The sequence below is a fragment of the Chaetomium globosum genome, genomic scaffold (assembly GCF_000143365.1).
Source record: "Chaetomium globosum CBS 148.51 scaffold_4 genomic scaffold, whole genome shotgun sequence".
Classification (NCBI taxonomy): domain Eukaryota; kingdom Fungi; phylum Ascomycota; class Sordariomycetes; order Sordariales; family Chaetomiaceae; genus Chaetomium; species Chaetomium globosum.
In genome coordinates, this window is record NT_165979.1 from 4,184,518 (window position 1) to 4,197,624 (window position 13,107).

General features: G+C 53.3%; 4 protein-coding genes across 4 annotated transcripts; 3 read left to right on the forward strand and 1 right to left on the reverse strand.

Annotated features, from left to right (window-relative positions):
• Positions 1 to 38: 38 nt before the first annotated feature.
• On the forward strand, positions 39 to 1,504 carry CHGG_05080 (uncharacterized protein; the record flags this gene model as incomplete). Its single annotated transcript, XM_001224293.1, has 4 exons — positions 39 to 479; positions 545 to 670; positions 754 to 811; positions 1,185 to 1,504. 4 exons carry the CDS (start codon positions 39 to 41, stop codon positions 1,502 to 1,504), a joined length of 945 nt encoding a protein of 314 aa, XP_001224294.1.
• A 694-nt stretch (positions 1,505 to 2,198) lies between these two features.
• On the reverse strand, positions 2,199 to 2,636 carry CHGG_05081 (uncharacterized protein; the record flags this gene model as incomplete). Its single annotated transcript, XM_001224294.1, has 1 exon — positions 2,199 to 2,636. One exon carries the CDS (start codon positions 2,634 to 2,636, stop codon positions 2,199 to 2,201), a length of 438 nt encoding a protein of 145 aa, XP_001224295.1.
• Positions 2,637 to 5,231: 2,595 nt separating this feature from the next.
• CHGG_05082 (uncharacterized protein) lies at positions 5,232 to 7,638 on the forward strand (the record flags this gene model as incomplete). The annotated part of the gene is made up of 3 exons (XM_001224295.1): positions 5,232 to 7,097; positions 7,187 to 7,430; positions 7,499 to 7,638. 3 exons carry the CDS (start codon positions 5,232 to 5,234, stop codon positions 7,636 to 7,638), a joined length of 2,250 nt encoding a protein of 749 aa, XP_001224296.1.
• Positions 7,639 to 8,195: 557 nt separating this feature from the next.
• CHGG_05083 (uncharacterized protein) lies at positions 8,196 to 11,456 on the forward strand (the record flags this gene model as incomplete). The annotated part of the gene is made up of 4 exons (XM_001224296.1): positions 8,196 to 9,177; positions 9,237 to 9,877; positions 10,117 to 10,758; positions 10,821 to 11,456. The coding sequence occupies 4 exons, from the start codon at positions 8,196 to 8,198 to the stop codon at positions 11,454 to 11,456; spliced, it is 2,901 nt and encodes a 966-aa protein (XP_001224297.1).
• Between the last annotated feature and the right edge of the window lie 1,651 nt (positions 11,457 to 13,107).

Below are 13,107 nucleotides of genomic sequence, written 5' to 3' on the forward strand. Positions count from 1 at the left end.
ACATGAGAAATTCAGATTCCATCGACCACCACGGAAGAATGGCTGGTGACTACATCAGCCCCCTCCCCTTTGAGCCTGGCTCTCTCCAGACCCAGCACACCTACGGCGATCAGTCCTTGGCTCCTCCAAGGCCAGATAATGGCAAAAAAAACCCCTCAACCCACCCAGGGGAACCGCCGCGCCCCAATATTTATAAACTCCTCGCCAACAAGGATCATACTTGGTCGGGCATCGTCCGCGACTATGATGACTGTCAAGAGCTTACTAGGCAGTACATGTCGCTAAACGACAAAACGGGCGATACAGACGTTGCAGGGTCAAATGACTTTCCGGAAGACAAGAAAGCCCAGAAAGAACTTGCCCGGCAGCTCTTCGAGGCTATTTTGGAAGTGGACCCCGCCGCCTCCGAGCACATACACTATAAGCCGATACGGGAACTCAGCAACCTGGAGGTGGAGTTGCTTTCATGGGAGCTTCTGGTATGGACGGATTGAGACGCCCATATTTTAGGGCGGGGCGAGATGGCTAACAAATGACCTGACAGTTCGCCACCCGCAGAGCGCAGGACGGCATTGTGGGATGGGCCAAGTGTTCGCTCAAGCCAGGTCAGAGGTACCAGAAGTGCAAGAACTTCCAGGAGCGCTTTGCGTTCGTCAAGGAAGGATGCCGGGTAAGATACCTACGTTATCGAGTTTCTCCGCAAGAGTGGCCCGACTCTAATGGACAGTAGAAGTTCAAATCGGTTGTCCATAGCATGCTGCTGGCTCCTTTTATAACCCGGATAACAGCAGCTCCGACCTACGAGTGCAGAGTAAGTATTTGCGCGCAAGAATTAGTCTGCTGGGACATGTTGTTAAGCGATTAATTGTGAACCTAACCGACTTTTAGTTAAAGACTGCGAACAAGAAGATCAACGAGAGAAAGGGAGCCCAGCTAAAAGGATATCGGGATATCATGGCGGAGAAGAAACCGAAGAGCGAAGATAACCCTCCGGCATCTTCAAAACGAAAGAGGAAACTTAGCGATAAGGGCGAGAAACCTCAGATCATATCCAGGGCAACCAACTACAAGCGCCAGAAGATTGAGATTCCGGAAAAATTAGCGGCGGTGGCTGTGGTATCACCATCCGTTCCAAGAGGACCGCTTAGCAACATACCAAGCGGCCCTGGTGCTTTATCTTAAAGCGGAAGCCAGGAAAGGGCCATCAGTTTCTCGAGATTCTCCTAATGCACCTAACCCCACCGAAGAGTCACTGGCAAACCTGGGACGACCACTCACCCCATCGGCTCACCAAATGCCTACCACGGGCGCCGCTGATGTTGGATGCCCGGTTGCTCAACCCAATCCCGCTGCTTTGGTCTACCCACCAACGGCTTTTTCGCGGCCGCCACTTGCCTGCGGACCGCCAGGGCCTTCCATGTCGCAGGTTTTCGAGGAGGTATTGAGCGATTCCGAGGGCGTCGAATCCTGGGATCAGTGGGTGAACTTTGAGGTGGATGCTTGAGGAGGACAATCCTGAATTGGTGCCTATGGATAGGTATATGTTTCGAATGGTTGTTATGAGCGTGTTTATACCAATTTTGCTGGTTACCATACCTAACTAGTATTTGTACACCTGCTACTATGGGGAATTTCAATTCCATTTTCTTCAATCGGGCAACCATCCATGGCAGCGCAAGCAGTTTCAGCCACATATTACCACCTACTATACATCAGACTGCCGTCCATCCCAATTGCTGCCGTCCATCCCAAGAGTTGTTGTGAGAAAAGCAATGCAGATTATAAAACTATGAGGGACTCTTGATGCACAGTCAATGTTGTTCTAAGTGCTGGAGGTAATCTAGGTAAAAATCGCGATTATAGGAGGATTTCTACCACATTGACAAATGCGTAACGAGGTGGCGAGTGACGGTGTGTTTGAGGGTGAGCTATTAGTACCTAAAATTGCTGGCGTCGCTTCGTTCGTCAGTCGCGCGGCCCTTCGCTACGCTACGGGGCGCTTCCTTCCTCTCTCCCGCTCCTGGCAATTTTCCTGTCCCTCTCCGGAGGACAAACGGGGCTAGGGTTGATTACGGGAGAGACGAAACGCCAATATCTGTCCGTCGGCCAACAACTCCATCTACTTAAGCCATCTACGAATCGTTTCTATTCTGCCACTCACGTTACGTATCTACACTCACGTCCTCGCTACTTACAAATCAATTAGACTCCTCTGAGGGAGCCTCCCCCGCCACAGCATCTAACGCCTGCAGTTGCCTGGTAGCGTGATCGGACAACTTCAACCCCATAGCTCGTGATGGTGTCTCGCGATAGACCCTGCTGCGGTCGAAGGGCCGCTCAAACATCAGCCCGCCGAGTGTCTTCACCCGCGAGACGGCCACGTAGGAGAGGCCAGAAGCAAACTCTGGCGCAGAGATATCGCAGACGATCTTGTCCAGGGTGATGCCCTGTGACTTGTGGACGGTGATCGCATAGCTGACCAGCAGCGGGAACTGCTCTCTTGAACATGAGTTGGCGCCGACCATGAATTCCTGCCGCACTCGGAGGATGGGAACAACCAGCTTCTCTCCACTACGGAGCGGCTCCCCGTTCGACATTGTGAAGGCCGGGCCGTCGTAGTCATCGAAGGCCACCATGATGACCTCGGGCGGGTCTCGCAGCACGTCGGCACCTTCTTTCCAGGATATGTCGTAAACTGTGTCCTGTGCGCCGTTAACGAGCCCGACGTCGAGGCGCAGGTGCAGGCATGAGAGGCCGAGGTGCGAGAGGGGTTAGGCTCTCTCTACGGGCGATCGCACGAAAGGCCGAAACGCTTGCTCGATCGGCGGCAGCCTGCGACAGGTGAGCAGAAGTGGGAGAAAGGTCATGATTGGCAACATTACAGTGATTTTTCTCTTAATCCTGCAATCAAGACACGTGACAACAGTCTTCCCATTGCCACGGAGGTCATAAAACTGGTCGCCATCTTGCTCAATATGACACACAGGGCACGTTTTGCGCGCCGCCCCCGACTGAGCAGCGTCATTCATAATCTCTGCGAAGCCCGTCCATAGCGGGTCTCGAAGCAGAACAGCGACGGTATTGCAAAGGTAAAAGTTTGCGGTAGCCGAGACGAGATAGATGGAGATGGCAGAAGCAGCGGTTGTTTGAGAGACGAAGCTAAGACGTGGAGGTGGCTTGGTGGGGTTGGATGGATGGATGGATGGATGGATGGATGGATGGAATTTATTTCGCCCGGAGGCACTGGGCCTATAGGGCTTTAGCACGCTAACTACATCCGGATCAAATCGTTTTGCCTTTAACTTTTCCAAAAGTTTGACCGTAATATTGTCCTCCAGACAGGATTATTCATACTCCGCTATGCCCGAGGGCGTGCCGGACCCTCAGCTATTTAGTGTACAGGAAAACCCTGCCCTCCTGGGCTGGATGAAAGACCCATACCAACAATCAAGGAACGATGCGTGTTGGTGAGTCTGCGTATACAAAGAGAGGAGGCCTCCTGGCCTCCGGGCGGGGGCGCTTCAGGCCGCCGCTTCCAGCTCGAGCCTCCTGGCTAAGCTGTACATCGGCAGCTTCCCCGAGTCCATCAGCCAGTCGAGGATCCTCCTCACGAGGATTGATGCCGTGTAGAACAGAGTAAAAGTCCCGTCGTGTCCGAATTCCAGGTCTCTCCCATCTTCGAGTCAACGGTGGGGCCAAACACCACACTACCAGGTGTTCGGCAGTCTCTCGTCCCTCGCCACACTCGCAGGCAGGAGTCAGAACCTCCGGGACTCCCCGTGTAAGCAAGAAGTCCCGTAAGCCTATTGCTCCCGTCCGGATTTGAATCAGCAGTGAGCTCTTCGCCTTGCTGAGACCGTCGTGCCTCCTTAGGGTTTCGTTCCGGAATAGCGTCTCCTGCTGATGGTCAAAGTCGTCCGCCGGCCTGGTGATTGCCCTGCCGTCCCGTTCCTTTAACCACCTCGCTTTCCAAGCCTCTTCTACTACCCTGTTCGTATCAACGATCCCCCCCGTCCAGCGCATGACCGTGCCCGCGGCTCTCTCCACCGCCGTAGGCCCTTAGGTCCCAAGGTTCGCGGTCGGCCCCTGTTGCCCCTCCTCGAATTAAGTCTCTGCTGTATCTTGCGGCATGTCACGGAATGACCCCGAGGCGGCCAGGGCGGCCACAGCCGACAGCGCAGGACGCCGGCAGCCAATCGCTTAAGGACCAATAAGAACTGGATTATCACTGGTTGTCAGTGATAATGGGCGATTATCACTGGTTGTCAGTGATAATGGGCGATTATCACCAACAGAGAGTGGTGATACTAGATAGTATATAGTCACTCGTACTGGAGAGCTCTGGGAGTTCTCCAGTTAGCAATCACAACTACAGTTCGCTACAAGCTCGAAAGCCTACTGTTGAGACAAGTCTTTGTTGTGCACCCTTTGGCTGCACCGAACCTAAGCACCCTTGAAAGATTACCTTCGACCGAAGCCGAACCCTAACAGGACCGGGTCCAGAAGTAGGTTCGTCACACGGCAGGCGGTGAGGACAACGCTCCCCGCCGTCTTCTTGCCGCCGTGAGGATTTAAAAAGGAGTATTTTAAAGAGGAGGAAGGAATAGGAGAGGGGAAGCAACGAAAAACAAAAAGTAGGGAAATAAAGGGCGGGCAGGAATATAATATCATTCCACCGAGATATTCTATACTTGTATTATTTCCTTCGGCCAGATCAAATCTGTTCCTGTCGGGACAGCAGTGACGGTAACAAGTAATTAGGTACCATAATAAGCAATCCACATCCAGAGTACCAGTCGAACCTGCTATGCGACCCTCCGCCAAAACTGGACCGTGGCACAATCAATGACCAAGACTATCACAATCTCGTAATCAGCTGGGGATGCAAGTTTGCCTGCGATGGCCCGGCCGGGTCGCGGCCCCAGCGAATTACCAGCACCGCCTCGATATCAACAGGCACTCAAGCACACCTGTTAGCAAAATCTGCCCTGCCTTGAGGCCTACAACATGGGATGAGACCAGCCCAGTCAACCAACAGCTGCGCTGCATTGGTTCTTGCCTAAGGCAGCCCTCTTGGGCCGTTTGCACGATTAAATGTCGCTCTCCTCCCCCATCTTTTCCGCCTTGTTAAATTTACACACACAAAGTTTCTCGATCATAATTCTCAACCTAACTCTCAAACTCTCTTCCTCTACTACAGCCATATCCTCCACGCCACCACAAGCTCCAACATGGTTGCTTTTTCGACCAACGCCTTGAGCAAGCTTCGCTCAGAGGATCAGCTCACGTTTCTCGACTCGATCGACCGCCTCCGCTTCCAAGGCATCAACAACTACATCTCCCTGCCACAAATCATTGTCTGCGGCGACCAGTCATCTGGCAAGAGTTCGGTCCTCGAAGCAATCTCGGGTGTCTCTTTTCCCGTCAAGGGCAACCTGTGTACTTGTTTCCCAACTGAACTAATTCTGCGCAAGACCCGTTGCATCAGCGCCTCTGTGTCCATTGTGCCCCATGAATCCCGCGCCGAGACTGAGCGGGCAGCTCTCCGAGCTTTCCACCCAGAACTACACGGAGTCGAAAACCTCCCCGAGCTGGTCGAGCAAGCTAAGGCCGAGATGGGCATTACAGCCCATGGTAGAGCCTTTGCCAGGGATATTCTCCGCATTGAAGTGACCGGCCCAGACCGTCCTCATCTCACCATCGTCGACCTTCCCGGCCTCATCCACTCCGAGACAAAGAACCAGACGGCTTCAGACGTCCACCTCATCCAGGAGGTCGTGAATTCCTACATGAAGGAGCCACGCTGCATCATCCTGGCAGTGGTGTCCGCCAAGAACGACTTTGCCAACCAGGTGGTCTTGAAGCTGGCACGAGCGGCAGACCCGCGCGGCGTCCGGACCTTGGGGGTCATCACAAAGCCTGACGCTCTGGTCCCTGGCGGCGACAGCGAAACCAATTATGTCTCGCTCGCCAGGAACCAGGAGATCGAATTCCGCCACGGATGGCACGTTCTGAAAAACATGGACTCCGAGAAAGGCTCCTCGGACCTTTCGACCAGGGATGCTGAGGAGTCCCTCTTCTTCAGTTCAGGTGTCTGGGCCACCCTCCCATTTTCCATTCTCGGGATTGACAAGCTGCGCGGACGCCTTAGCAGGGTCCTCTTAGAGCAAATCGCTACAGAACTTCCCAGCCTGATGGAGGAGATCAAGCAAAGGTTCAAGACTTGTGAAGCTCAGCTCGAAAAACTCGGCGACCCACGATCAAGCCCAGAGGAGCAGCGACTATACTTGGTTCACTTGAGTCAATCTTTCCAGGCACTCGTCAAGTCAGCGGCAGACGGCAACTACGACAACTCGTTCTTTGCTGATGCCAAAACAACATCGGGATACGAGCAGCGCATCCGGGCGGTTGTTCAGAACCTCAACGAGGACTTTGCGTCTAAGCTGTCGCTGCAAGGTCATTACCGCCAGGTTATTGATGGCGAACCTGCAACTGCGGACACTTCCGATCCGCACGAGGTGGCGCAAATTTCCAGGGATGACTTCGTCAAGCAAATCGAGCAGCTGATGAGCAAAACGCGGGGCCGTGAGCTGCCGGGCACCTTCAACCCAATGATTGTCATTGACCTCTTCCGTGAGCAATCTCGCCCCTGGGAGGAAATCGCCCGCCGCCATGTCGAGAGCGTGTGGGAGGCTGTCTCGAACTTTGTGAAGCTTGTCGTTACGCACACCGCAGACGGGTCGACGGCCAAGGCGCTCCAACATGAGGTTTACGGCCCAGCCATGACGGATATCCTGAAGGAGATGCGCAACAAAACCACGGAGCTGCTGGAGCCGCTTCGAAGCAGCCATCCGATTACGTACAATCACCATTTTGCAGAGACCCTTCAGAAAATGCGCACAAAGAGGCGGAGGGAGGACCAGGAGAAGATTTTGTGCCAATTCCTCAAGGTTTCCTCGCTCCCGTCAAGCACCCAATTACACAACGGGTCTTACAATCTTAAAGGCCTTTCTGACGCTCTGCTTGCGAGCAATGAGCCAGACGTCAAGCGGCACGCCGCCAAGGAAGCCATGGATTGTTTAGATGCCTACTACAAAGTAATCCTCACTCCTCTGATCCTCTTCTCGATCCCGATTTGGGCTGGCCGGGCCAAGAACCAACGCTAACATTTTGTCTCCGTAACCAGGTTGCACTGGAAAGGTTCATCGATGACGTGGCGGTCGAGGTCATTGAGGCCAAGTTGATGTCGGCTCTGGGCGGCATCTTGTCTCCTGTCTCCGTCTGTATGATGCCTGCTGATGAAGTGGCTCGCATTTCTGGGGAGTCTGAGGAGACCCGTGCGGAGCGCGAGCAGCTCAACAAGCAGCTCGACGTGCTTCGAAACGGCCTCGAGACGTGCAAACGCTTCGTGGGGTTCAGGATCAGTGGGGGTATGAGCGACCAATAACTCATTCATTGCTGCTGCTTCTTGGCCGACTAATGACAAAACGCTTCATAGATTCAGCTTTTGTTTCTTCAAGGAGCCCCATTCGCAACATCCCCAGGGATGAACTGAGCGGCTCGGGCAGCTGGGGCAACTCGGACAACGCCGATAGCACTCCCCCGTCCCCTGAATTTGAAGAAGAAGAATACATGTAGTCAGGTCAAGACTGACCACAACTAACACCCATCTGGTTGGGGGTTTGATTTCATGTTTCTAGACATAATGGATGGTAGATGTCCAAACGTGCAGTTCCTCTTCTGATACCCATTCCAGATGCCAATTATTGTCATAAGCTCCTTCTTGATACGACCACGTGCCTCGTGAACCAAAATTTACGTTAGTTCGACAATATACTCGTTACTTATTCACATCCCAAGGGAGGGTGCTCAGACGCTAAGCTCCTCATACAGTTCGTGTGGCATCGGGGGCGTTTGTGATGGTTTTAGCAAAGAGGTATACATGCACATTACGATAAAGCTTGGTATTTACGGGTTAACTACTCGCAACCGCCCCTAGCAAATATTAGGCTCTTTTCCATTTCCTTGAGTTAGATTTCTGCGTTATGCCGTGCCCGGAAACAGTTCTTTGTTTACAACCCGCACCTTGACAAAGGCCCATACAAGCTCATTAATACACGCTTTGTCCCCTCATCTTTAGACCTCGACGATGCAGCTCAGAGGTAAGGGCGTCAGCTTCGTCAGAAACAATACCAATGGAAGGACAGCCGAAGCATCCTCTCATCCATCTGAGCCCCTACTTCAATCCTGCGTTGGCCTCCCGGGGCTACCACGGTCGAAGACTAACACGTCACGGTTTCTTGAACAATATCTGGGGCCTTCAAAACTATCGCACACCCAAGCCGCCCTCAAATTTTATGGATCGCCTTCGTGAGATGCCTCGAGCAAACCCCAATGCCCAACCAACACCCCGGCATGGCTTGGGGGTACCTGATGGGGTACCAGCACATCTGATTCAGGCTGCCCTTGACCGCAATCTTGGTGCATTTCACCGCGAGTTCCAAGACGTAGGGCGTGGTATACAATGTCTAGAAAAGACGGCAGAGGAGATTTCCAACGAGATCGTTCAGGGGCTTGACAGGTTCTTTGAGCGACTTGCACCTCCGGACTCCGGGAAACAGCAGCGAGAAGAATTCGAGCGCGCGCAGAATGTCAACTTGCAACGCGAGCATCAACTTGAGATTGAAGACTTGCAGAAGAAGAGGGAGTTGGATAAAAAACGGCTAGAGGAGATGGAGAAGGACCTAGAGGCCGCAAGCGTGCGTGCACAGATTGCCGCCGCGGATCTTGCTCGAGTCCAAAGCATGATGGACGGTAAACTCAAGCAACTTGAGGAACGGGAAAACACAGAGAAGGATATTACGGCCGCATTTCTAAGCTTAAGGGAGACCATACTGGCTTTTACTGGGAGCACAGCAATTCAGCTCGGCCCTCTGCCAAATACCCTTGCGGCCACGGACAATCTGTTTTGTCCTCGGTCATGGAATCACTCAAGCCGCTCGCAGCGGAAATACAGAGTGATGGCCAAGATCTTTCAACTGCTTTTCCAACGCATCCTACGACCCGGGCTCCGCATCTTCGGTGTCCAAGTGTTCCTCGAAAACAACGGGAACTCATCAATCTCCGATGCAGAAGTCCATCTCCGCGCTCTGGAAGAGGAGCTAGAAGCCGTAGGAGGTCAGTCCCTTCTTTCAATTCCAAAGACAGCCCTACTAACCCAGTACTTCCTTTCTCAGTCGACGACACAAAGCTCAGCAACTGGATAGCCGCGACGATTGACACAACGAGCGCTCTGCAAAACATACCCGGAAATATCAAGGGAACCGCCCAAGAAATCTTCGAAGCGCTCCTCCCAGTGATACGTTTCGCGTTTATCCGCAACACTGACAAAGTCAGGGACCAGCTCTCAGTCATCTGTGAGAAGGCTGTTCACCTGAAGCTGGCCTTGCGGCAAGCCACCGGCAACTACAAGATCGAAATCCCGTCCCTAGACTCCAAGAAGTGGGGAGAGCCCGGCTGTGATGACGAGACGAAATCTCTTAACACTACGAGATGGCTGCGCATTCTTGATCGTGAAGAGGTTCGCACAAGCGCTCAGAACAAGCGCGAAGGATCGATATCCGAGCATACAAAAAACGATATTGTGTGTATCCCCTTTGGTGCGCTAACCAGACTCGAGGAGGGGGCTGATGGGGAAAGGATCAAAATCGTTGTGGAAAAAGGGTGGGTGACTACATGTACCAAGACCGGGGGCCACAAACTGAAGCGAGGAGCTTCAGCACCGACGGTTGGAGAGGAGGAGCATCATCCCCAGAAGAGAACCACTCCTAATCATGGCATCAATCCTCGCTACCTGGCTAGGGTCAAGGCGTTGGTGGTGAGTAACAGTAGTTGCGTCGGTCGGGGATCAATAAGGATCTCAGGGGACGTTGGATGACAGAGAGCTAGCTTTCACAGATTGCCACAGGTATAGCTGCCTCTAGCACGAGATCGGAAATGGCCGAGATGGGGTAGAAAACGTATGGGTAGGTGAATGTAGCATGGGGGGGGTTCAATATCGGTATTTCATGATAAATTCATCATTATCTATCATCCTATCTCTCGGCACCACCAAAGATCCCCTCCCTGACCAAGGAGGATGGAGGCACAGCAGAGACGCATGGGAAGAAGTCTAGTATCCTCGCAGGCCGGTTCTTCCCTACCGTTATACCAGGAGTCGACTCGGGGCCGCGGGGATATAGCCACGGGCCTGATAAGGAGTACGAGTTCCTCCACCAGGAAGTGACCAACGAGGATATTAGAAAGACCCTGGCAAGAACAGCAAACAACAAGGCACCTGGGGAGGATGGACTTTCCAACGGGTTCTTAAAGGCCTGCGGCGAACCCCTCTACAACGCAATGGCGGTCCTTACAAGAGGGAGCCTCGCGCACGGAGTGTTCCCGCGGCGATTTCGCAGCGGAAGAGTAGTGGTACTTAGGAAGCCCGGTAAGTCAGAGGAGCAACAAAAAACAGCGGGCGCCTGGAGGCCGATCACCCTCCTCAGCAGCGTCGGGAAAGTCGTCGAAATGGTAATCGCAGAACGCCTCTCTCGGGAAGCGGAGAAGCAGGGATGGCTCCCCGAGGGACAGATGGGGAACCGCAGCGGCCGCTCCACGGACTTCGCGATCAGGGTGGTCACGGATGCCGTACACGAGACCTGGCGGCATAAGGCGAACGCATCTCTCCTTCAACTAGACCTCAAAGGGGCCTTCGATAGGGTACACCACGGATGGCTCACAAGGACCCTTAGAGAGCTGGGGGTCCCGCTGTGGACCCTTAGATGGGTCGATTCGTTCACCGATGGGAGGTCAACAAAACTCTGATTCGATGGGACGATGTCCGAAAGGTACAAGGTGGCCGCAGGGGTCCCGCAGGGGTCCCCCCTCTCCCCAATCCTCTTCCTTCCATTTATCTCAACGCCCTACAAGAGGCTCGAGGCAGTAAGGGGGGCAATCGTGGTAGGGTTCGCAGACGACACCAATATCCTAGCCGTAGCGGAGACGACGGAGGGTACCTGCGGCATCCTAGCGGAGGCCTGGGGACACTGTGCGGGCTGGGCAGCAGAGAGGGGTATGGAATTCGAGCCAGCGAAGAGCTAACTAATCCACTTTTCGAGAGCAAGGGCCCCCTCTTTACTAGGAGAGTCCCCGAGGTGGTAACGCCGGTATGCCGCTGCGGTATGGCGCGCGAGACATTCGAACACCTCGTACTCGAATGCAACGGAGCCGCAGATAAACCTCAGCCCTGGCCAGACGACGGCGCAGAGCTACTGGAGTGGCTAGATAACGTGGAGAAGGCTGCCATAGTGGTGGGGTGGGTACTTGGGCTGGGGAGGCTGAACGAGTTCCGGCTGGCGGTAGAGCTGGAAAATGAGGAGAACAACGAGGAGGCTCGCGGCGGGGCCGAAGCGGAGTAGTAGAGGGGCACCGATGGAACAGAGGTCGCAACTTGTTTTATTTATTTTGTTACTTTGACCTCGGAAGGTGGGTGAGCCCTTTCGAGGAGATGGATCCACGAGATGGATCCACGGGGTAGCGGCGAGGCCGCAGCGGAGGTGCGGAGGTTTTCATCCAGCTTAGGCATGGTTTTTCCTACCGAGTTAATCGCTGAGGGACCGCATGTACTTAGTACCTAGCGTGATAAGAGAAATAATAAATATCATCCTATCTGAAGCTACAACCCCGTCGGTGTACGCTATTGCCTGTTACTCCGATTTGCCAAAGTTCAGTCAGACACCCCCTAGTGTGATCCGTTAGCAATGTTCTGAAATACCAGCTGAATGAGCTGTGTCGCCGCGGATGCTATCACATTCTCTCTTCACAGAAGGCAAGGGAAAAGAATGGCTCACCAACAAAACCAACACCCGCCTGCCATACCTGTCACTGCCTAAGTGTCAGTAGAACTGCAAATACCCCAGCCGCGTATGGTTAGGATGAGAGGTTGGAACTTAAAAGCTGGCAACAACATTGAAATATATAAATATTATTCATAGTCCGCTATGCCCTAGGGCGTGCCGGACCCTCAGCTATTTAGTGTACAGGAAAACCGTGACCTCCCGGGCCGGGTAAAAAACTCATACCAACAATCAAGGAACGATGCGTTCTGGTGAGTCTGCGTATACAAAGAGAGGAGGCCCCCTGGCCTCCGGGCGGGGCCGCTTCAGGCCCGCCGCTTCCAGCTCGAGCCTCCTGGCTAAGCTGTACATCGGCAGCTTCCCCGAGTCCATCAGCCAGTCGAGGATCCTCCTCGCGAGCCGTGCAGTCGTGGGATTGATGCCGTGTAGAACAGAGTAAAAGTCCCGTCGTGTCCGAATTCCAGTTCTCTCCCATCTTCGAGTCAACGGTGGGGCCAAACACCACACGTCGCTTCCAGATTGTCTCCAGCTCGAGGTGCAGTCGGAATATTTGATGGCCAAGGGCAATGTATCTCATTAGATTGTGAAGGGTTTTATCTCTGACTTTTGCGACGGTCTGTGGGTTTTCGGTTGTGTGTGGAGGAAAGTGTGTCGGTCTCGGACGGTGGGCGATTGGGACACCCGATTTATTAATATTACAAGTGCACTAGTGGCGGTGGCAGTCGAGCAGTAAATCAGTATCGTCATCCTCGGCCCAGAATGGCGTCGTGTTTTGTTAAGAATATCGACCTAAATTTCCAAGCGTCGATACTCAAATTGGTCCCCTTGATAAACGATGGGGGGTTCTGTAGGGCGTACGAGGGACGTTGAAGCGAGCCAGATGCTGACAGCCACGATCGATGCACGATCGTTGCCGTTCTGAGTGGTTGCACACGACTTTCTAATTGTTTGGAGAGCTGGGAACTACAACTTCAATCCTACGACAATGATATTAGAGGTACACTGTTGCCTACATACCTCCCAACTTAGGTACCTGAAGATGAACGTTGAACGTTGATCGATGTCTTTTGCCAACGGGCCTTGGAACAATTCGAAAAAGGGCAAAACTAACCATAGTTAAGGCAATTACCTCAACCATACTTATCCGTATTGTCAATGGGGTAGTGGAATTGATTCTCCCGAGTCACTCCGTAAATGTGCCAAAACATTGGTA